General features: G+C 45.1%; 1 protein-coding gene across 1 annotated transcript in view; it reads right to left on the minus strand.

Annotated features, from left to right (window-relative positions):
• Positions 1-350: 350 nt before the first annotated feature.
• Positions 351-22,461, minus strand: part of LOC135812669 (fibrillin-2-like) — a 62,562-nt gene continuing 40,451 nt past the window's right edge. The window contains exons 8-13 of the mRNA XM_065325948.1: positions 20,253-20,438; positions 16,280-16,414; positions 13,782-13,952; positions 10,953-11,069; positions 7,353-7,485; positions 351-1,293 (exon numbers count right to left, since the gene is read on the minus strand). Coding sequence (XP_065182020.1) covers positions 1,260-1,293; positions 7,353-7,485; positions 10,953-11,069; positions 13,782-13,952; positions 16,280-16,414; positions 20,253-20,438 — 776 coding nt within the window. The 3' untranslated portion in view covers positions 351-1,259. The remainder of the gene's footprint in view (positions 1,294-7,352; positions 7,486-10,952; positions 11,070-13,781; positions 13,953-16,279; positions 16,415-20,252; positions 20,439-22,461) is intronic.

The raw sequence follows: 22,461 nt of genomic DNA on the forward strand, positions 1-22,461 counted from the left end.
CACCTACTTTCATGGCCTCAAAAAATCCTTGCTGCAGGATTACATTTTGTACCCTTAGAGACGGCCGATCAGGCCAAAGTTTTGGTGAGGGCACCACTGAAGACCAAACTTCAACTTCATAGCAACAGGTGACACATTATTGTTCCAGAAAGTGGAGAAAATAGAACATTTGCTGCGTTTAATTGCAGATGACCTCGCTCAATCCACTCTTAGGGTAATACGCTGTGGTTGGCTATAAAAAACCCTGCAATCACCACTCCAAAGTGGTTATTGGCTGCCCCAGCCATGTACGAGTTTCTTGGAGCAAAAATAATGATAGGGGAACTCCCTATAGACCACAACAACTCTCATAAATCTTGAAGTAACCGATTTTTCATTGCAATCTAACAGACTTGTAGACTAGATGTAGCAGTGCATAGAGAATATACTGCTTCACAGATACCAGTGGACTTGCATCTACGATAGGCACTATGTGTTGTAAGGATGGTCACTTTAATATCAATTAGAAATCAACTGTTCTAGCTAAGTGCAGCGACATTATTTTATCAACAAGTACAGATTCCTCATGACAAACTGACATACTTGGAGGCAAAATGTGACAGTGCATAGTTGATGTACTTCTTCACAGATTGCAGTGGAAATACATCTACGATAGGCACTATGTGCTGTAAGAATGCTCTCTTCAATTAATGGAAAACCAACTGTTCTAGCTGATTGCAGCTACATTAATTTGATCAACAACAGTATAGATTTGTGATAACAAATAAACTTGGAGGCAAAATGTAACAGTGCACAGCGAAAATACTCCTTCACAGATATCAGTGGAAATGCATTTAGGATAGGCACTATGTAATTAATATCTTCAAGCTGAATGTAGCGACATTGACAATACATCCAAGGGCAACAAACTTGATGGACCACCAGGAGAGGTAAACCGTCACAATAGACAAACCTGAAGTCGTGCATGCTTCAATTCAATCAATGCTAAGTTTCCTTATCAATATTTCCTACCAATATGTCCTTAGACCAAGATTAGCTTCATGCAAGTAGCATCAAAGTACAGAGAAGTACCAACACGAAGTGAAATAAAGGCATCAGGTGACATCGTGTGAAATGCGTACTGATTATTACCTCTTACAGTCATGCATAATAATTGTGTATAGGTGTGTTGACATAATTATGCATGCATGTGTATGCGTGGTGTAACACTACAGGAATGCTAACAATGACTGGAACTGGCCGTCAGCTTTTTCCACTTGCTAAGGCTTGTTGAAAACCTTCCCACTGTTCTCACTGCAAACAAAATAAACACAACACATTGCCCTTGGCTCAATGCAAGTTGGTATTGCTGTATTTTATAAGATCCTGATGAACAACTCTTTTCAAGGGCAGCACCACCAGCAGTACTTTAAGGGACTGTGCTACTGTTCCAGTTTGCATGTTATTTTGTTTACTGTACTCCATTATGAATTTATGTTCAGTATCTAATGGCATAAATCCTGTCATAAACTTAAACTTCAGAGATATTCATGCCGGTATTCTAGTAAACTGAAGAGCAGTATTTTCCAGTTATGCTAGCGTCGTTCGTAATTTTCGGAAAATTCCGTCCTGGTGCAAAAACAGCGGTTGGCTGGTCAGGAACGCCGGCGGATTATTATTTTTTCCCATTTATTCTTACACCTGGTGCACTATGTTGAGTAGTGTAGGATAGATTGTTGCAAAAAGCAGTCATTCACTATGACGTAGAACACGCATGGACAGTAGACCAATTGACCAACTTGTACCCCACACACAGACGTGAGGTCTTATTTTTATAGACTTAAACGGCCGCAGTTCTTCAGAATTTTTTTAATTTTTCTAATTGGTACAAGAACGGGGGAAATAGAAAGAAGTAATAGGAAGAAGGGCGGGGGGAGGTGGGGGTGGGTGGGGTGGAGGGGGGGGGGGGGAGGGGGCAGTTGGTCATACACAACTTTGCATAAGGAAGGATTTTTAACCCTAGAACTATCAAGATTTCAACCACCCTAGAAGTACCGGAGGCATCATATGACTGCACCGGACTTAAACATGCCTGATTAGAATTATTTTCGGCAATATGACTGTGTAGAAACAGAAGTCCTTGGTATAAAAGGTACTTCCTCCGCGTCATTAAAGTTGTCGCTTCCCAGAGCGATTTTTCGAATTTTTTGTCCACTCGAAGGGCAAAGAAATCAGCTAGAAATTGAGGCAGAGCATTGTCGACAGACCAAGCTTTAGTATGTGACACCCCCCCCCCCCCCGCCCCCGCATCGCTGCACTTGCAGCTAAGGTCGACGTCTTCATCAGAGTTTGAGGCAGACCCTTCAGCACTCAACAATACGCTGAACTAGACGCATGGTCAAATTCAGGTCAAAAAAATTCGTTTTCAAGCGATCCATATCCCCATGCCTCCAGGTGGCAGGCGATCAAGGCAAGCTAGCAATTTTCAAGTACACTGTAACGACCTTCCAGCGGGACAGGGTAAGCAGTTTCGCACCTTCTTTCCTTGGCAAGCGCTTCGTCGATTTTGTTGGTGTTTTCAGACCTGCTACCTTCGCAGCAACATGAGCCACAAGTAGCGCATTTCAGGAATTTGAGACCGCTTTGTTCTTGCCATCGTAAACCTCAGCATTTCGTACTCAGGAAAGATTCCAGGTTTCTTATACCTGAGCTTGCAGTCTTGATAAATGCCCACGCGAACGATGTGGGACAGCACGAACTTCAGAAAACGCAATGCGCTCTGCGGCGGAATAATGCGGAGCGCGATGAATTTGCTTGGTGCGGAAGAGCGCTCCGACAAAGTCCGAGACCACAGCGGCTTCAGTGACAAGTAGACATTGCGCAGGAAAGGTCGTACCAGTATTCGAACACAGAAAACAGCGATTCCGACAGTCTGACTAAGACGAGCCAAGTCTCAAATATTGCGATGTGCGAAGCGACAATTTTAATGACGCGGAGGAAGTACCTTCTAAAAGGAAGAACCAATGACAGGTGCACTATCTTGGAGACCAGCAGCTGACATTGCGCACAGCAAAAGGGCAACCTCTCCTCAGTTTACGGAAAAATAAAAGACCACATGCTTGCCATGCTCATCCTGCAAACTCTACATTTCAGTCCACTACCCCGGAAATGGCTGCTGCTGTGCCAACTTGCTGGATTTTTCTCAGCCAGGTTTGTCATTCTTTGACTGTATGATCAATACATTTACGAACGAAAGGAGAACGTGGTGTTGCGACTCATAGCAAAGGAATACTTTCCGTTCGACGTGTCCGGAGACCATCTTCCTGATCAAACCTCAAGTAGCAGAGTAGTTCCTGAAAACTATTTTAGGGCTTTTACTTGATTATATGGCATCCATTCCTATCGAAACGAAGGGCAGTCGGCAGATTATTGCGAGTACAGAGGACGCCTCTTGCGCAAATTTGCGAAACCAATGCCATTGTATTGCCTTCACTCAAAGTAGAGTCCTCTCCAAATGTTCTATTTTCCCTCCTACCTTGTGCACTTGATCATAACATGGATCATGTTCTGGTCAATAAATACAATTATCACTCCCTTAGTATTGACTCGCATAGATTTTTGCCATACCTAAGCCGTCAAATATTCCTGCATATTTCACTCCTTAGGGCTATATTGACTGCTTATATTTGACTGCTTAGGGGTTGCGCAGTTGAACGGTGCCTAGTGCAGCATTGTCACTGCATGAGTAGGTGGTGGTGCAACGGTTGTGCAATCATAAAACTGGGATTCATGAGGTTATCGTTCTGGAATTTAAAATACGGACTGTTTGTCGTGATAAATCTAATACTGACTTCGAACTTGGTCAGTATAGGAAATAAAAACCTCGTAAAAGACCTCGGCTTCGCCTCGGTCTTTTACTCGGCTTTTATTTCCTATATTGACCTCGTACTCAGTCAATATTAGATACATAATGCATCTGCCCCATCTTCAAAATTGTGAATACCTCGGAAAAGCCCGCAAACTTCGGAAGCAACAACAACCGGTTGTGCGTGTTCGCGCTTGCTTGGTGCAACACATTTTCCACTATCTACCAACTTTGCCAGAGAACCCAGCTTCATGAAGGAAATCAATCCCGAGTTTTGGAGATTGATGTTCAGTTATGTGTATGGCTCCATAGCTTTATCACCGCCGTTATCCGCCTGCTCCCTCGACTCCGGTCCCGTATCAGACTGATAGAGAAGCCGGAGCAATTCATATTCACTCATCTTCATCTGGAGCATATAACTATGTGTCTCTGTTTTCGGTCACTTCTAATTGCTCGCGCACAATGCTCCAGGCACTCTCCTCGCATTCATCCCCAAACTCCTGCCCAAAATGTTTCAAAATAAAATGAAATGCTTTACCGGCAGCGACACTGCGCCTACTGAACATGGCTTCCGCCAGACCAACGTAAACTCAAAGGACGTTCCTAGAATATTATAACTGCCCTGGCACTTCATATAATTCTATTCTGCAGTTGATATAGCGAATCACTTTCCAAACTTAGAAAAAACAAATTTGTCTGTTTCGGCAGGATTCGGGATTATGATATTGACCATAACGACACGTGAAATGTGTATATTAGCATATCCATATGTACAAACCACCACCTTCATGGTCCCCAATCTCCTTGCTCCCCAATGGATTCCTCTTCACGTTATTCACGTGTGGTTCTAAGCCAAATTCGCCCTTTCATTGATGCCTATGGTGTGTGGAGTCATATGATGCCGCGCGGTAGTTCTAGGTAGCACCCCCTGGCATTTCGGTACTGTACTAAATTTTTGAAAAAACAACCCACTGCCATTAACAAAATACAAAAATAAAAATTGGGGAGATTCTAAGCCCCATACAACAGCAATCCCATTTTGAAATTCGCAAATACATCATATTATGATGCCTCCGGAAGTGTTAGGGTTAAGGTAGCTTGATTGGGTGTCACAAACTGGTCTTCCCAGCATCCTTCTGTGCAGATCATGAGTGGAGACATTACTTCCTGCGGCTCATGGGTTGGAGCCCCTCATGAGCGACTTTTTCTTCTTCTTTTTCCATGTTGTTTTGGAATGACATAGCACATTTCCGAATTGAAAGGAGGTTCTAGAACAGGAATTTGCCCAAATACCCCCTAAAACCTTTTCTCTTTCCTCCTGAGCAAGGGTGTGACTTGACACGCAAGAAACTGCTGCATTCCCTTCATGTGTGGTTTGCCACAATTCTCCACCGCTCCATACGTTCTTGTGGTAGTGTGAACTTGAGCTGGGTGAAAATGTCCTTGTGATCAAGTGCACGGAAAAAAAAACTGGAACTGAATAAAACTGGTAGAGAAATACTAAACTTTAGCACCAAAATAATGGCATGCGAGTAACACAATTATCTGAAAACTCCAATATAGCACAATAAAAATGACATGGGACGAGATGGTGGTTGAAGCACACCTGGCGGTAAACACTTCCAAGACTACACAACGCTCTCTAAGCTGAAAACTTGTGAAAAGGTATGAGAGTATGGCGATATAGATGTGTACCTGCAGGCACGACAGAGGCTTTTATTTATTAATTATTTTATCATGGACTCTGAGAGGCAGGGGCACAATTCGAGACTGGGGCACAATTCGAGACAGAGGCACTATTTGAGACAGGGGCACTATTTGAGACAGGGGCACTATTTGAGAAAGGGGGTACTATTTGAGAAAGGGGGCACTATTCGAGACAGGGGCACATTTCGAGACAGGGGCACTATTTGAGACAGGGGCACTTTTCGAGACAGGGGCACTATTTGAGACAGGGGCACTATTTGAGACAGGGGCACTTTTTGAGACAGGGGCACTATTTGAGAAAGGGGGCACTATTCGAGACAGGGGCACAATTCGAGACAGGGGCACTACTCGAGACAGAGGCACTTTTCGAGACAGGGGCAGTATTTGAGACAGGGGCACTATTTGAGACAGGGGGCACTATTCGAGACAGGGGCACTATTTAAGACAGGGTCACTTTTCGAGACAGGGGCACTATTCGAGACAGGGGCACTATTACAGACAGGGGGCACTATTCGAGACAGGCGGCACTATTCGAGACAGGGGCACAATTCGAGACAGAGGCACTTTTCGAGACAGGGGCACAATTCCAGACAGGGGCACAATTCGAGACAGGGGAACAAATTCGAGACAGAGGCACGATGCAAGACAGGGGAACAATTCGAGACAGGAGCACGATTTCGGAGAGGTCACTCTTCGAGAGAGGGCTCTAAACAAAATTGGGCTAAGAAGACAGGGGCACTATTCGAGACAGGGGCACTATTCAAGACAGGGTCACTTTTCGAGACAGGGGCACTATTCGAGACAGGGGCACTATTACAGACAGGGGGCACTATTCGAGACAGGCGGCACTATTCGAGACAGGGGCACAATTCGAGACAGAGGCACTATTCGAGACGGGGGCACAATTCCAGACAGGGGCACAATTCGAGACAGGGGAACAACTCGAGACAGGAGCACGATTTCGGAGAGGTCACTCTTCGAGAGAGGGCTCTAAACAAAATTGGGCTAAGAAGGTGGGTGATGCGTGCAGATATGTCCCAAACATCGCAGATTCAGCAGTGCCGACTGCACAAGAGACCACCGACCCTACCCAAATCTTATAAATGACTATTAAGTATTAACCCTTTAAGGGCCGCCCCATACTTGAATGTAAACGACACATTAAAATGCAAAACTTCAAAAGATCGTAACTCAGTCCAATCTCACTCACATCCAGTGATCGAAATATCTAGGGCGAAGAGAAAACTCTCACCTGTCGGGAGAAACAATTCGCGAAGCGCTGCGAGCAACGTTTCCTGAGATAAATAACTCGTAAGTTGAGCCGCGATCGCGGCACTTTCAAAAGCGCGCAGTGCGAGTTTAGTGTTAAGAATTTTGAGACTTTTCGTCAAGCTGGTTCACTCGAATTTGCACGGGTTTCACTGTTGATATTGTCAAGAGTACACAGCGAAAAAATTGGAACTCCACGATCGAGTAAAATGAAATATCTGGAGCGGGACGCAATTGGATGCATTTGGGGCATTTTTCGTACTGTCGCTGCGATCTAGCGCTGGATAGACGGTGTGCTGGCTATCATGATCGACCTCATTCTCTTCCTCTCGCGGAGACCGTTCCAGGAAGCCCTAGATTGTGAGGATTGAGTGAGTAGAACTGAAGCTATGATCCAAGGAACACGAAAAAATGCAGAATTTTGAAATTTTCCTGTGGCTCTTAAAGGGTTAAATGCTGCAAGGGTTAACCTTTATCCTCCCAACGTTCCCATGCTAACGAAACATAGTGAAGTAATGCAACTTGCACTTACCCCAATCCATGAGACTTTTTTTTGGTTAGGGTGAACACAATGCCTCCAATCAATGCGAACAGCAGCAAGGGGCCAATGACTACTCCTGCCACTTGACCTCCGGTTAAACTTGACTTTCCACTAGGAATATCCACTTCTCCAGTCAAACAAAGTCAATAGAAGGACACCAGAACACACACACACACAATAACATACCAACACGCATACACACATGCACGCACACACATGCACACACAAACACACGCACACACACACACACACACGCACACACACACACACGCACACACACACACACACATGCACACACACACACACACACACACACACACACACACACACACACACACACACACACACATGCACACACACACACACACACACACTCACATACACACTCACACACACACACACGCACGTACACATGCACACACATCAACTTGCATTTGTGAACACAAATTACGCAAACCTTTCTGCACATGGTCATTTCTAATACTGCAACAGATTGACATCAATGGCAAGAGTGGGAACATGTACTCTTGGCATTATGCATACCCATTTTCAGCTGACTTGTCGTATGGGTCATAAGTTAAGTAGTGTAGGAATAACGGGAGTTTGCCTTCATCGTGGCCGTCTTTTCCACCGTCATGAAAATCATAGACACAGTAGAGTACAGAACAACAAGGATAGTCAAGGCTTGTTTGCTGCTACTTCAAGTTTCACACTCTCGCAATCATCAGGCAAGAGAGAGGGAGGGGGGGGGGGCTGATGATTGTGAGAGCATGACACTTGAAGTAGCAACAAACAAGCCTTGATTGTCCTTGTTGTTCTCTATTTCGCTCTGCCTCTGCGGTGTTGGGTACATCCTTTGGTGCCACAGTACAGTAAAAAAGAAGATTTTGTAGAATCTGGCCATTTATTACGTATATCGGTATTGTTGTTGTTGGTATACAATCACTTCTTCTCATTGTGGTGTGTTCATCTCTATCGGATGCACAACTTCCGGCACAGTCCTTGAGAACCACACACGCCAACAACTCACATCCTAGGGATACTGAGCATGCCACACAACCAACACACGAATGCACTCAACAATGTCGACCTGTTGGGTACGGTGAGCCTGACAGAGAAATTGAACCCTTGATGCCAGTAGTGCCACTGCCTCCACCGTAGCCATCACCCACCTCTGCGTTGAGTGTGGACCTGTTGGGGTCTCCTACAATGGAGTCCTGGGACATGATGTACATGGACCTGATCCTGAATGCAGGAGAGGCGTGTGAACGGCCTAGACGCTCAATGGCTACCTACACCTTCAACTACTATGAGACTTAACACTAGAGAATTTTCTCGTGCCAAAATCCGTAGAGGCGCTACGGATCTTTTATACGCCGTTTTCGAGCAGTGAAATATTCCGGAGAAAGGAACTTGTGTGTTTGCCGTCATTACCTAGGTTATGATCGTAAACACGCCATATTCCCGCGCTATGCCTTGTTATTTTGAACATTTGAATCCGTAGCGCCTGTACGGATTTTGGCACGGAAAATCGTACGCCGGAACCTCTCTAATATGGAACTAAGGTGACCTTCGCTGTTCCTGAGGGAGAGACCAAACGTACTGTTCAAAGGAGGAGTCAAAAGGCGGAGTCAACTGGACAATGGAATAACAAGGAAAAACAGAGAGAATTGACAAGGAATACATCAATGTATTGGATGACGAGATTGACGGAGGTGATGGGGACGGCGATGATCGGATTGGCGACGACGGCAGCATCGGGACGGAGGAGCTGGATGAAAATGGTGATAATCAGAAGTCTGCTGTATATCTTCATTTTTTGTCACACCCTAAGTGTTTAGAAGTATAATTTTATTATGATGATTTATGTTTCACTGTACTTTGTCGCGCACGATGTGCTCGACAATTACAGGTGCTTGAAGCTGTGTGTATTCGTCTGTGCAAGTCAGTTCTGTGTAGGCATAAGAAGCATGAAGTAGCACTCTAGTTCGTAAGTGAACACATTGTTTAACTATTATCTCACGTCGTTGTTCCCGCTCCTCTTTTGAGCCCTTTTTTGTATAATTATATCATTCCAAAAATCATTTTTTCTCTGCTGTACACTATTATTCTTCAGTCACGAAAATCCACTGATCAGAGTGACAAGAAAATTGATTTTGGTTAAACCTCTTTTTAGACTTCTGTAGAATTCAAACAATTCAAGCAACAGCCGAGCAGATCTTCAATGGTTCGAGTGAGAGTCGAGAGTCGAGAATCGAGAGAGAGTTGAGAGAAAGGCAACGCAATTTAATGGGCCTGGGTAGCTATGGGAAACATGGACGTGCAAGTAGCTACCCAGGCCAAATGAATAATGCATGAACTAATGAATTATATGAATTAATATAATATTAGTAGAAAGGAAAAGGACATTTGGAAGCGAGTTAAGAGTAACTGTCCATCACTGTAACTAGATACCATATACAGTCAGAAAGTGCAACAACTAGGCACAAAACTGACAGAGTACTGAGACATTCGACGTCCTGACACCTAGCTTCAACACATCTCTACTTTTATTATTGGCTCAATACCCGAGTTTAATATAATATTATTTTAATTAATTGTGGGTCTTACATACCACCCCTCCATGAAAAAAGAACCCCGCGTCCTCGCGGAAAAAAAGAAAAAAAAAACGAAAAAAGAAGAAAAATGCCTGATTTTTTTAATTTGATGGCATGCGAAATGGAGAAGCCACGTGCCTTTTGACGCGAGGGTGGCAGGTGTCATGGACATCTATTCACATGGTATCCCAAGTCACATTTTCCAAGAGAGAATGCAAGGTATATTAAGTGCCTGTTGGTCTGGACTGGATCAAGTATGTCTAGTTGGTACACAGATGAAGAGCATGCTGACCACATTGTGGCTCTGTAAATGGTAGCTTTTCGTATGCATGTACCACACTGCACAGCACCATGCTGCTCCTGAATAGAGAGACGTCTCTTTGAGCTACATTTCGCCTTGCTTTGCCACCTGGCTGACGAAATGAGCGATGGCAGATACTACAGTCCCCACGCTGAGATTGGTCATGGTAAGGTCTGGTGAGGCCCGACACAATGGTTGATACCTGACAAGCAGAAAGATCCGGAACGATCTCCTACCAGGCCAGATTACCAATGCCGATGTGGAAAAGATCAGACAAAATCACATTCATCTAGCGAAGGCTGGGACCACACGTAGGCCGAGGCCATGGGAAAAAGCAAAGCAAAAGCTGCGAATATCTGGCATGGGTGACACATGGCTAAGCCATCCAAGCCACAGCTTCCGAAGCCGTTAGGACAATATCGATGGGTCATTCCACGTTTCTCAATGCCGCTCACTAGTAACATGTTCCTCCCGACGTTGTTTTCACGAAACACACAGGATACTGTTTTGGTGGAAGCTATCAAGGCGCCGGAATCACGCACACACATATGCGCGAGTGTGCGGGCGCCAGCACACACACACACACACACACACACACGCACACAATCACACACACACATTATGTACATACGCGCGAGCGAGCGGGCACCCACACACCGACACACACACACTACATGTAGGCTAATTGCTAACCTGTGCAATTAAATCCATCGCTAGTATATCCAGGATCACATGTGCACACAAAACTTCCCAATGTGTTGTTGCAGTGTGATGATGTACTGTTACACATGCTGTTACACTCATTGATATCTACAAGAGGAATAGATTAACACACATGCTGTTACACTCATCGATATCTATAAGAGGAATAGATTAACACACATGCTGTTACACTCATTGATATCTATAAGAGGAATAGATTAACACACATGGGTCAATCAACCAGTCACAAGTACAAGTACTACTTTCTCAACTATTATTCCCATTCACAACAGGCTGGAGGAGTTCAGACGAAATTGTTTTGCACTAGTCTAATCATGACCCTGCTTCCGCCCGGGATAAGTTGTGTGCCTACATTATATCGTAAGGTGTTAGGACACTATCAGTAGGTTCTCTACAGAAGTTTTCAAGAGTGCCAGTATTATCATCGCTTGACTTATGGGGCCGTTCTAGAGAGGACATGGCAGTTTTATTTGTCGGATCCTATAATGCTATAGGATTTGATTGTTCCGCATCACCCAGTGTGTTGAAATGGATGCAGATGATGTTAGTTTGCAAATTTTGTCCAAAAGTAAAAAAAATAAAAATAAAGCTAGAGAAGGCTATTCTCCAGTTAGGACGTTTAGCAATGCGAAAATTCGAACTTTTTGTGGTGGTGATATTTCGCGAAAATCTGTTTCAAAAAAGAAAACTTGTGAGGTTTAGCAATGCGAAAGGACTTTTTCTCGAAGCTATTTGAATATTACAGTACCGTACCGTATATGCAGCTCAGTCTCAGGCAGGGGGCTGTAACATTACTATTCCTTGTAGTCGAATGCTTACCGAGAAAAAAGAAAGTTACTTTCGCAAATCACTGCAACTTCGCGTCCAAGTTTTCGAAGTTTCGAGCTTTTTTTCTGTACTCATTCCCATACTCGAATTTTCTTTCGAACTTTCGCATTGCTAAACGTCCTTAGTCACCGAAAAACAATTTTAAATTTCATTTCCACCTTGCCAATAAATTCAAAAATGCAGTTAAAATTCCCCCCGGAAAGTTGTCACGCCCCAGCCACCTCAAAGCAGTTTGGCTCCCATGCTCTGTGCTGAGAAGCAGTGATCCCTCGTTCAATGTGTCTTTTACTCCAATTTGGACTTTTTCCAAAATATCCCCGATATTGAGAATCTCTGGAGCAAACAGTCATGACCAGTATATTACGAGATTCATCAGGGGATTAAAAAGAAACCAACTACACTGATAAACAAGCTGCCTATACTATCGCGATCAGCAGCAACGAGAGACTACAGTACAGCCCTGTAAATTTAAATTTGACCGTTGTTTTCGTCCTTTCTGAACCTAAGGGCACGTTGCATTGGTAGGATCCGGGTCGAATCCGGATCAGGATCCTTTGGATTTGGATCCAGTCAACTCATCGCGGGGAGAAGGGTTGACCAGGCCCACCGCATTCTTTTTCTTGCCAAAATTCGTACTCTGTACGCGGTAAGTGAACAAATGGAGAGAATAAAAGCGATAATGCGGAAATCGCAGCTTTCTCTCATGGAAACCCTCAAGTCACGGAAATTCCAGGTACAATCAAGGGAAAGATTTGATTGGACCTTGGTGGATACAAAGGATCCACTCAATCCATCTAAATTTTGGTGAATCCAAAGGATCCAATCAATCGGTCTAGATCCGGATCCAACCAATCGAACATGACCTGACTGTCCTGTGTAATCAGGGAAGTCAATATACATGTTCAGTAAAACCTGTAATGGCGACATCTCGGATATGGTGACCACTCAACCATGGCGACCACTCGACCATGGTGACCACATTTCATTGTCACGGACGCATTCAGGTTCAAAACAGCTCGGATAAGGCGACCACTCGGATATGGCGACCACTCGGATATGGTGACCACTCGACCATGGCGACCACTCGACCATGCTGACCACATTTCCTTGTCACGGACGCATTCACGTTCAAAACAGCTCGGATAAAGGCGACCACTCGGATATGGCGACCACTCGGATATGGCGACCACTCGGATATGGTGACCACTGGACCATGGCGACCACTCGACCTTGGTGGCCACATTTCCTTGTCACGGACGCATTCACGTTCAAAACAGCTCGGATAAGGCGACCACTCGCTCGACGCGACCGATGACCACCGACCTGCGACCGCGTGGCACAGTGCTAGTACATGTAAATGTGTGCATTGCATGGTGCAACATGCATGGTAGATCTACACATCAGTGCAGAACGTGTAGATGTGCACGGTGCATGCACATCTACACTTGACAGGTCTGAGGACCCCAAGTGTCCCCAGGCACGCCAGTCGTGCTAGACTGCCAAAACTAGCATACTAGCAGGCGTGTACACTGATCAAAAAGATGTGTCACATGTGGATATGGTCACGTGACCCACTGAACCTGGATAAGAAGACCACCTGGCCACGGCGACCACTTTTTCTCGTCTCTTGAGACAGATTTCACTGTACTGTATTTTGAGAATCTCAATTTCGACCATAAAAGTATGAAACCCGGGTATTGAGCCAATAATAAATGTAGAAAGGAAAAGGACATATGGAAACGAGTTAAGAGTAACTCTCCACCACTGTGACTAGATACTATGTACAGTCAGAAAGTGCAATAACTAAGCACAAAACTGACAGAGTACTGAGACTGAGACTGAGTTACTCTTAACTCGTTTCCATATGTCCTTTTCCTTTCTACATAATAGTATGAGTGTGTGGTGCAGTGTAAAATGCATGCACACTAAAGACGTTTATTGTAGAGTGAGCTATCGTCACTAAATTCTAACCTTTGCAATCTGGTTGATGTGTAAGCGTCCCGTTAGACACACAGCTGGTGTTGCGCACTGTTTTGCCAGATGAGTAGCCATTATTGCATGCAACATATCTCGACGTGCCGACTGCCAACCTGGGAATGGCATTGGTTGTGGTTGTGTTGCCTACAGCTGGGCAATGTGTGGCTGTGTGGTAAAGGAAGAGATAAAAAGAACAACAAAAGCCAGATCACGCAGTCGTAAAGCGGTTACAGAACTGAGTGCACGTTTTGTGCACATAGAATGTGTTACTGTTATTATTTGATGCAGTCCCTGGTTCGAGACCTGGTGGTGTGACTGATGATTTTTCCTTCTTTTATATCTGGCTTGCAAGTGTTGAGTTTCGGAGAGAAAAGAGCAGTACGTGGCATGTGGCCTCTAATTTCCTAAAAACAATGAAATTTTCCGTGAAGTCCAAATTTGAAATTGCAGTTCCTTCTGGTATTAAAATAGACTGTCTGAAAAGACATGGACGAAATCCTAAAATTAGGTGCATAATTATGTGGGTAAAAGCAGGCCATTATGCGGCAAGTATGCAGCGGGAGAAAGCAGGCCATTATACGGCAAGTATGCAGGATTCTGCAGTCAGTATGCACACGTTATCTGTCATTGCATACCTGACCAGTATTCCGATTTTTGGATGCACGCAAAGCAACAGACCACCCAACTTAGTCAAAAAATCACTCAAGTCTTTCAATATACTTTTTAGGCTAAGGTCCAGGCGTCGATTTACTTTGATTTGTTCTGCATAGCAGTCACTGCTACACAGTTTTACAATTGACCCCAGTATTGATTAGCAGTTTTCCTTCATTGGAAGTTTACATGTAGATCTGTACAGTCGCAGGATTTTGTACAGAAGAGGGAAATAGCTGCAGTTGCTATGTGCTTTCCAAGCGAACGGTCGACCTGAATGTATTTATGTTAGCGTTTTCCCTTGAGCTTTTTACATGTTCAGCTGCTGTCTGATGATCGGTTCAAACCGTGAAACTCAGGGTTACAGCAGAAACGCTTTTTTGATTCCTCTCAAGTGTGTGTTCAGCGTCTATCCGACTTCGAGTTCTTCACAACACAATGTCCTTCAACAGGGCAGTTCCACGGATTCCTTAGACAAAGAAAGCACAGGAAAGCATTCAAGCGATCGTGATAATTCGTGCAAAGCGCAAAGAACTTTCGCTTTTCTCCATTTCTTCACCGGAACGAGTCGACACTCCCAAGGCGTCCAGTTCTTTTTCACACTTCTGGACAGTGATCGGATTCAGGAGACTAAGAACCATCTACTTCAACTGTGTCTTGTCCCACAGAAACAAACTGAGCTTGACAGTGGAAGAAGAAAAGAGAACTTCAGGGAAAGTCGCCACCGCGTACAAAACTAACTGTTACTTCAAAAGACTCCAGTCATGTACGACCAATGCTAGTGCAGTGTCCAAAATTATAGAGAGCACGATCCGCGACCTGCCCGCGGACTGAGCAGGACAGGCCAGTTGGTTGGAGTAGTAAAATACTACTCCCTAGTCAGCAGTGTGTACAACAGTCGCATGCACACTGCACACAATCAGCACAGAACGGTCTTTGTACATACCGCTATGCATGGCCAGTGCATCGCAGTTTTGGGCGATAACAAGTTTGATTCTCAGGCTGCGATGGGAACCCGGATAAATCGATCCCTGTAAGGTCTACACTCGCCAAGGATTCTTTATCTCACATCTATGAGATGTAGATACTACTTCGAAGTACTTATGTTCTCATATGCGAGCATTGCTCTCACCCCGTTGTCACACACTTCCTTTGACAGGCTGGAACGACTCCAGCGGAAAGTCGCCAGAAAATGTCTCCACCTTCCCCCTTGCCCACACTTAGAACACTCGCACCTTTTGCATCGCATCAAATGGCCAACATTATGTTCACGCTTTAAAGTTAAACATAATTATACTCTTTGCGCATTCTCTGCACCACAACCATGTCCCACCACATATACTCTCGCTACATACCGCTCACACGGTGTAACCCTTGTATAATTTATGTCCCTCTCGTACTTGGCACTTAATTTGCTTGCCCACCCGGCTTCGTGAAATCCCTTCTCGCAGATGTCGCAGGTCGCAAGGCACGTCGACAAAAGTTGTATTGTGAATCGATCTTTATTCTGCATTACACCTGAAAACCGTCGGGTCCAAGACACGAACCTTTTAATGCATGAACTTTTAGTCTTCCAAGTTGAAAGTTTGTTGGCACGCGTATAGTGGTAGTGACGTCGGCAACGATTTCATGCGAAAAGTGCTCCTCTCACCGGAGCCCAAGTAAAAGATCTCAGCGGACCTCGGTCTATTACTAGGCCCATATTTCCCATAATAGACCTCGTATTGGTCATATTGGACAATACTCCGTCACAATAGGAACTTTCTTTGTTGAAAATATCACTGGTCCCTTGCCGTTCAGCCTAAAGAGGTTTAACTGTACCGACGGAGAACACCACTTACGCACGCAGCTACCAGCAGATCTCGTCCAAACTGTATCAGTACCGGTGCATGGGCAGTCGATAGCCCCGGGTATGTTGGCCAGCTTGATATGGGTACAAAACGTCACTTGGGTATTCTTGCAGATGGTGGAGCAAGCTAAATGCAGAAAGCCACACAGAAGCACAAACGGAACACACTAAGACAACCTGTCGTTCGGCTCACCGTACCATAAGCACCTATCCAATGTAGAGCTCAGCACACTGATTTCATCGCTTCTGAAGTTTTACTCAACATAGAAATTCAAAGTCCTGCAGATGCCTGAAGCTCAAGCGTTTCATTTGATCCCCACTGCGCATGCGCCGTGCAACCATGGGTCACAGCGATAGTCCTCGTTTGAGCACTGCCTCGCTCGCCAGGCACTGAATTTGAACACAAGTTCAAGCCTGTCGTGTTTCGCTCTTCGGTGCTCAGTGATTCTTCACTGCACTATATCAAAAGACACACCTTTCGGAAGCTTATTCTATCAGCTTTCTAACGAGCCCTCAACTTTGGCAATTGGAGAAAGTGATCTATATGCGCTGCACAAGCTGAAAATTTGAAAATGGATATGCTCGTCTTTAGGAATCCAGCTATACCTTCAAGGGGCACTCCGGGAATTTTTTCGGTGGTGTGTTCTCTTCATGGGGGCCTTATATGGCCCCCCAGGAATGGGGAATCGCGAAAACTAGACCCAAAAAGTCGATATATGAAGCCAGGGAGGGCCAAGTTTGTCTCCTTTTTCATGGTTTTGATGACGTCACGTGGGCTTATTATTCAAATTCTCTGCATTTGAAGATCTTAGTTTTTTGAATTTTCTGATGATGAAGAACGATGTTTGATCAACATTCCCAAGCTTCACAACTGCGACTTCACTGGTCGACAAGGAAATAACGATTGGTGTTCCTGCCAGAAATGTGGGGTGATGCAGAGGGCAGTCGATTACCTTTGCTGTTGAGAGAGCCGGCTGCCCTGCAGCTGTTAGCATTGGCAGCCCTTTGACATGCGTTACACATCACCCCGAGTACATGATCGTTAGCACAAAATACACGCTCATTAGTTTTAGACTCGGGAGGAGAGCCAAGGATTAATTTTGTAGTCGTGCAAACTATTGGTTTCTAAAACAAATACTAGTATTAAATCCATCAGGCATTTTAACCTGACAACCTTTTGTTGCTTCACAATTTTCATGGCCAGCAATCGAGGACATCTGAGAGTTGTAATTTTTGTACTCCTCCGAGGTGTGATTTTTGGCATGCTGGGCCAAGCACAAGGAAGCCATCAACAAAAAAACTGCAGAAAATGGTTGTTGTTTGATCCTTTGGTGTAATCTTTGATTCTAGTCGAAGCTAGTTGCTGTTTGGAGCAGAACCGCTGAAATTGACTTTTTTCTGCATGTACTCATACATGTACTCATGAACTCAGGCATGCAGTCTCACTCGTATTTTAGCTCTTTTTCTGGAATGGATGCTGCTCTGCGCCCCTTGGTGAACATTTACTGCGCTCGTGGAGCAGCTGAAAAGGACCACTGGTATGTCTGGTTCCTGGAGTCGACTTTTGTGCCTTGAAAAAGGAGTAGAGAGCGATAAAGGTACGTCTGTGGCTGATTTTTGAGTGCTGCTTGTACATTTTTCATCGTGATAGAAATTTTCAGACCAAAGTCAGACCAAAGTCAGCGCGATGATGGTCGTACAGTTTTCTTGTGGATTTTTTAGTTGTTTCATCTCGTATCTATGTCAGCATCGTGATGGTGAAGTGGAGAGGGTGATTTTCTTCCTCTAGGCTTCGTTCGGCCGACTTTGCTTCGTCCTCGTTGAAAAGTGATCCTGAAAAAAGGTTGATTTCCAAAATTATGTTGATTTTCAATGTACGTGATGACATGCGATTGCTGGCTATGATTATCATAAGGACAGCCCCTTATTAGTGATTCAATCCATGTGCAGAACTGACTTGGATTGCTTCCCCGTGCTGCACAGAGTAGTGGGTTGCTGCACAGAGTAGTGGGTTGCTGCACAGAGTAGTGGGTTGCTGCACAGAGTAGTGGGTTGCTGCACAGAGTAGTGGGTTGCTGCACAGAGTAGTGGGTTGCTGCACAGAGTAGTGGGTTGCTGCACAGAGTAGTGGGTTGCTGCACAGAGTAGTGGGTTGCTGCACAGAGTAGTGGGTTGCTGCACAGAGTAGTGGGTTGCTGCACAGAGTAGTGGGTTGCTGCACAGAGTAGTGGGTTGCTGCACAGAGTAGTGGGTTGCTGCACAGAGTAGTGGGTTGCTGCACAGAGTAGTGGGTTGCTGCACAGAGTAGTGGGTTGCTGCACAGAGTAGTGGGTTGCTGCACAGAGTAGTGGGTTGCTGCACAGAGTAGTGGGTTGCTGTGCATAATAATAAATAACTATTGTAGTAATGTCTAGGCGGCCACAGTGCTACACAGAGTTGTTTCTCTTGGAGCACACACTTCACTTCACTTTTTCTTTTACTTCCTCAACTAATGAGTTGCATGCGCTCTGAAACAATACGTGTCGGATAAGCCGTAATAATTTCTTGCAGCGGTATTGAGTGCAAAGCTCGCCATGTTTCTCGTGAGATTTTTTGTTTGCGATGCATACGCTATGAAATAATACGTTTCGGATAAGCCGTAATAATTTCTTGCTGCGGTGTTGAGTAAAAAGCTCGCTATGCTTCTCGTGAGATTTTTTTGTTTACGTTGCGCACTCTCGGAAACATTAGACACCCCGAGGGCGCGTTCAGACTACCGTGAACCCCGTCAAACCATGAATGCCGATAAAACGTGAAGGACATTCACACTACCGATAACAAACTATTCGTGACCGTGAAGTTTTCAGCTCTCACTGCGGCACTGACAAGGGAGTTTCCCTTTTTTCCCAGCGCGCATGCAGCCTGAGCACTTTTTTACTGCCGGTGAAAGTGTACTGCTGCAGCAGCCGCGGCAGTAAAACTTTCCCACCGGTAACGTGCCAGTAACGTCACGTGATCAAATCACCTTGGTGACTTTCCTAATCGGTCACTTTTTATCGGTAGTCTGAACGCGCCCTAAGCAAACAACGGTAACGCTATTTTTTACGGTACTCGTACCTTGATCACCCAAATAGCGTTGAAGCTGCAGCGTATAAATGTTATGGGGGCTGATTTATTGTTGTGACCAACGGTACTTGTTTTTGGCCAAATATTGCATATTCCGTACGTATTTCACCTTGTATCGCGTATATGGTGACAAAAAATGGTTGTACCGCGCGAAATCAAAGCTACTCTCGTGGCAACAGCGTACTAAAAATAGCGTGCATCTTGCTAAAGGTCGCACCCAAATCACGGTATTTTTCCCCTTACGATAATACCGGTACAACATAACGTTTTTTTGCTAAGGGTGTCTAATATGTTTCGGAATCGGGAGCCGTCATAATTTCCTGCAGCCGTGTTGAGTGAAAAGCTCGCTATGTTTCTCGTGAGATTTCTTTGTTTACATTCTACACCTAGCCCAAAGGGTAATCATCAGAAACTACTCAGATGGTGAGCCAAAGAAAATATTAAAGTGAAACAAGGATTGCCGTGGGGCACAAGTTATGCGTTAGAGTCCACCAACTAAACCAGGTTAATTATTTATCTACAACTTGGAGTCATGTCACGAGGTCGGCCAGAGACCACATGCGGTGATTGTGGGATTGTTCTACACCTCCTAAATATATTAACCACCTGCGCCAGTGTCAGCACCACAACTGATACCGCATTGACCAACCACACTGCAACCACAAAAGGTGACTTCTTTATGTACAAGTTCTGTGGAACCATAAATCTAACACATTCATTTCGAGTGTGATAAAGATTGCAGCACTGCCCGAAGGCGCGCATTCCTAGCAAAGTGGATGTTGTTCACCACTATGATGTGTGAAGCACAGGGAATTTATCGAGATTCCACCTGTAGATTGATAACATTTGCAAAGACTCACCATCACAAGTAGGTAGACTTGGTGACCAATGACCTGATGCCATACATGTCAGTGATGTGACATCCATGCCATTCCTAGAGATGAAGCCATCCTTACATTGCACAGCAACAGTAGTTCCTGGCGTAGTGCTGAAATTCGAAATTGTGTTGTAATTGTTGGAAATGGTTGAGATGCTACTACAAGGAACTGAAAAGAGTGGAAAAATACAAATCTCGTAACTTCATCAATTGGCAAGCAGGCAATTTGAACATGCCCTAGTATGCAGTCAGGCATAGTGGGATGGTCTAAGACCATGATTGAGAAACAGAGGGTCCCAGCTTCAGGACCTGCTTGGAAGCGGAAGGACTTTTTCCAGCCGTGTTGCGACACACAGTTAATCGGGAACTCGCGGCCTGGCAAGAGGAAAACAGGCATGCAGTGAATGGGATTATCGGTCTTTGACTACATGCTGGTGAGCTGATCTACTCACCTCCCACCGCTTTAGGAGCTGCATGTGCACCTTGATCCTTGAAGGGTGGTTGGCATTCCTACTGATGCGGAAAACTTGGCTTCTAGCCGAGTCTGAAGGAAACCGTGAAATTTTTTTAGGAGGTGAATAACACTTTCGGGACATGAAAAAGAAGCTCTCGGGTTGCATGTTAAAGTTTTTTAAGGTCTTTCTTTTGTATTTCTTGTATGCTGTAAAAAAAATGGGTCATTTTTACTGAAACACACCGCACCTAATAAGTTCGTATTCTAACATCCATGCTCCAATTTACTGGATCTAGAGGTTCCTGGAAAGCTGCTGCAACGAGCAAAACGCTGAACTAAAGAGCAAGTCTCCACAAAGTATTTGAACAGCTATAGAGCTAAGCGAATCTGTCCCAAAGTCATGGCGTAGTCGCGCAAGTGAAAGAAACTGAGCTTTCACCCGCCATTCCACCCTCCTCAATCGTATCGAGCTGACATTTCTTGTGAACGCTCCCGCGAGTCTCCTGCTGATTTGAACTTCGGTTGCCATGGCACCAAATGTCAAAAATAAAATAAAATGAAAACCGAGCGCCCACGCATGGCAAAAAAATGTTGTTCTGGCCATGTAAAGCTGTGTAGCCGTCGAGCGCCATAACTCAACAGTACTTTATTCTATCGCTTCGGCAAATGTTGCTATCAAAAGCTGAGAGTTTTCTCTTCGATCTACATACTTCGATTGTGAGAATCGAGTAAGGGTTGTCTGAGTTTTGATCGTTTGAACATACGCGCCTCCTGAAAAATTTCATCAGTACGCGATGCACACTCAGGACGTAAATAAACGTCCTTGCTAAGGACGTTTATGGGTGCACTCGGCTGCTTCGTGCTACCACTCAAACTATGTTGCTATGATTGCTGGCCCTTTTACTGCATGCTCATGCTTTGCTGCTGGCTACAGTCACGTGCACTGTACATCACGGTAACCCATGCTCACATGGTACTCTATGCGTTGTGGCATTCTACGTGTAATTTCACGTGACACTCCACGTGGCATTCCCTCATGCGCGACGCTCAACGTAGGCGACATGATCCTCGGGCACTCCATGTGGCATGCTAACGTCTGCCCAGTTATATAATTATTTCGATCCGTTCTGTGTGGATCACTCTTGCCAGATCGTGTTTTGTGTGTGTGTGTGTGTGTGTTTGCGATTTCTCTCTCTTCTCTTCTCTCTTCTTGTCGTTGTCTCCCGCTTCTGGGAGCGGCGTGGCCCGATAGGGTAGCTGTACATAGTAGTAGTAGTAGTAGTGTGTGTGTGTGTGTGTGTGTGTGTGTGTGGTGTGTGTGTGGTGTGTGCGTGGTGTGTGTGTGTGGTGTGTGTGTGGTGTGTGTGTGTGGTGTGTGTGTGTGTGTGTTTGTGTGTGTGTGTGTGTGTGTGTGTGTGTGTGTGAGTGACGGTTCCGGAGGCGGCAAGATCTGGAACGTCACCTGGAGCATTGCCGTCCTCCCCTAACCTCTCTGACAGTACCTCCCATCTGGGAGCGGCGTGGCTAATACTGGCAGCTGTCAATAGTAGTAGTAGTAGTAGTAGTAGTAGTAGTAGTAGTAGTAGTAGTAGTAGTAGTAGTAGTGTGTGTGCGTGTGTGTGCGTGTGCGTGCATGCGTGCGTGCGTGCGTGCGGGCGGGCGGGCGGGCGGGCGGGCGGGTGTTTGGTTGTGTGTGTGTGTGTGTGTGTGTGTGTGTGTGTGTGTGTGTGTGTGTGTG

This window comes from Sycon ciliatum, chromosome 3, assembly GCF_964019385.1.
Source record: "Sycon ciliatum chromosome 3, ocSycCili1.1, whole genome shotgun sequence".
Classification (NCBI taxonomy): domain Eukaryota; kingdom Metazoa; phylum Porifera; class Calcarea; order Leucosolenida; family Sycettidae; genus Sycon; species Sycon ciliatum.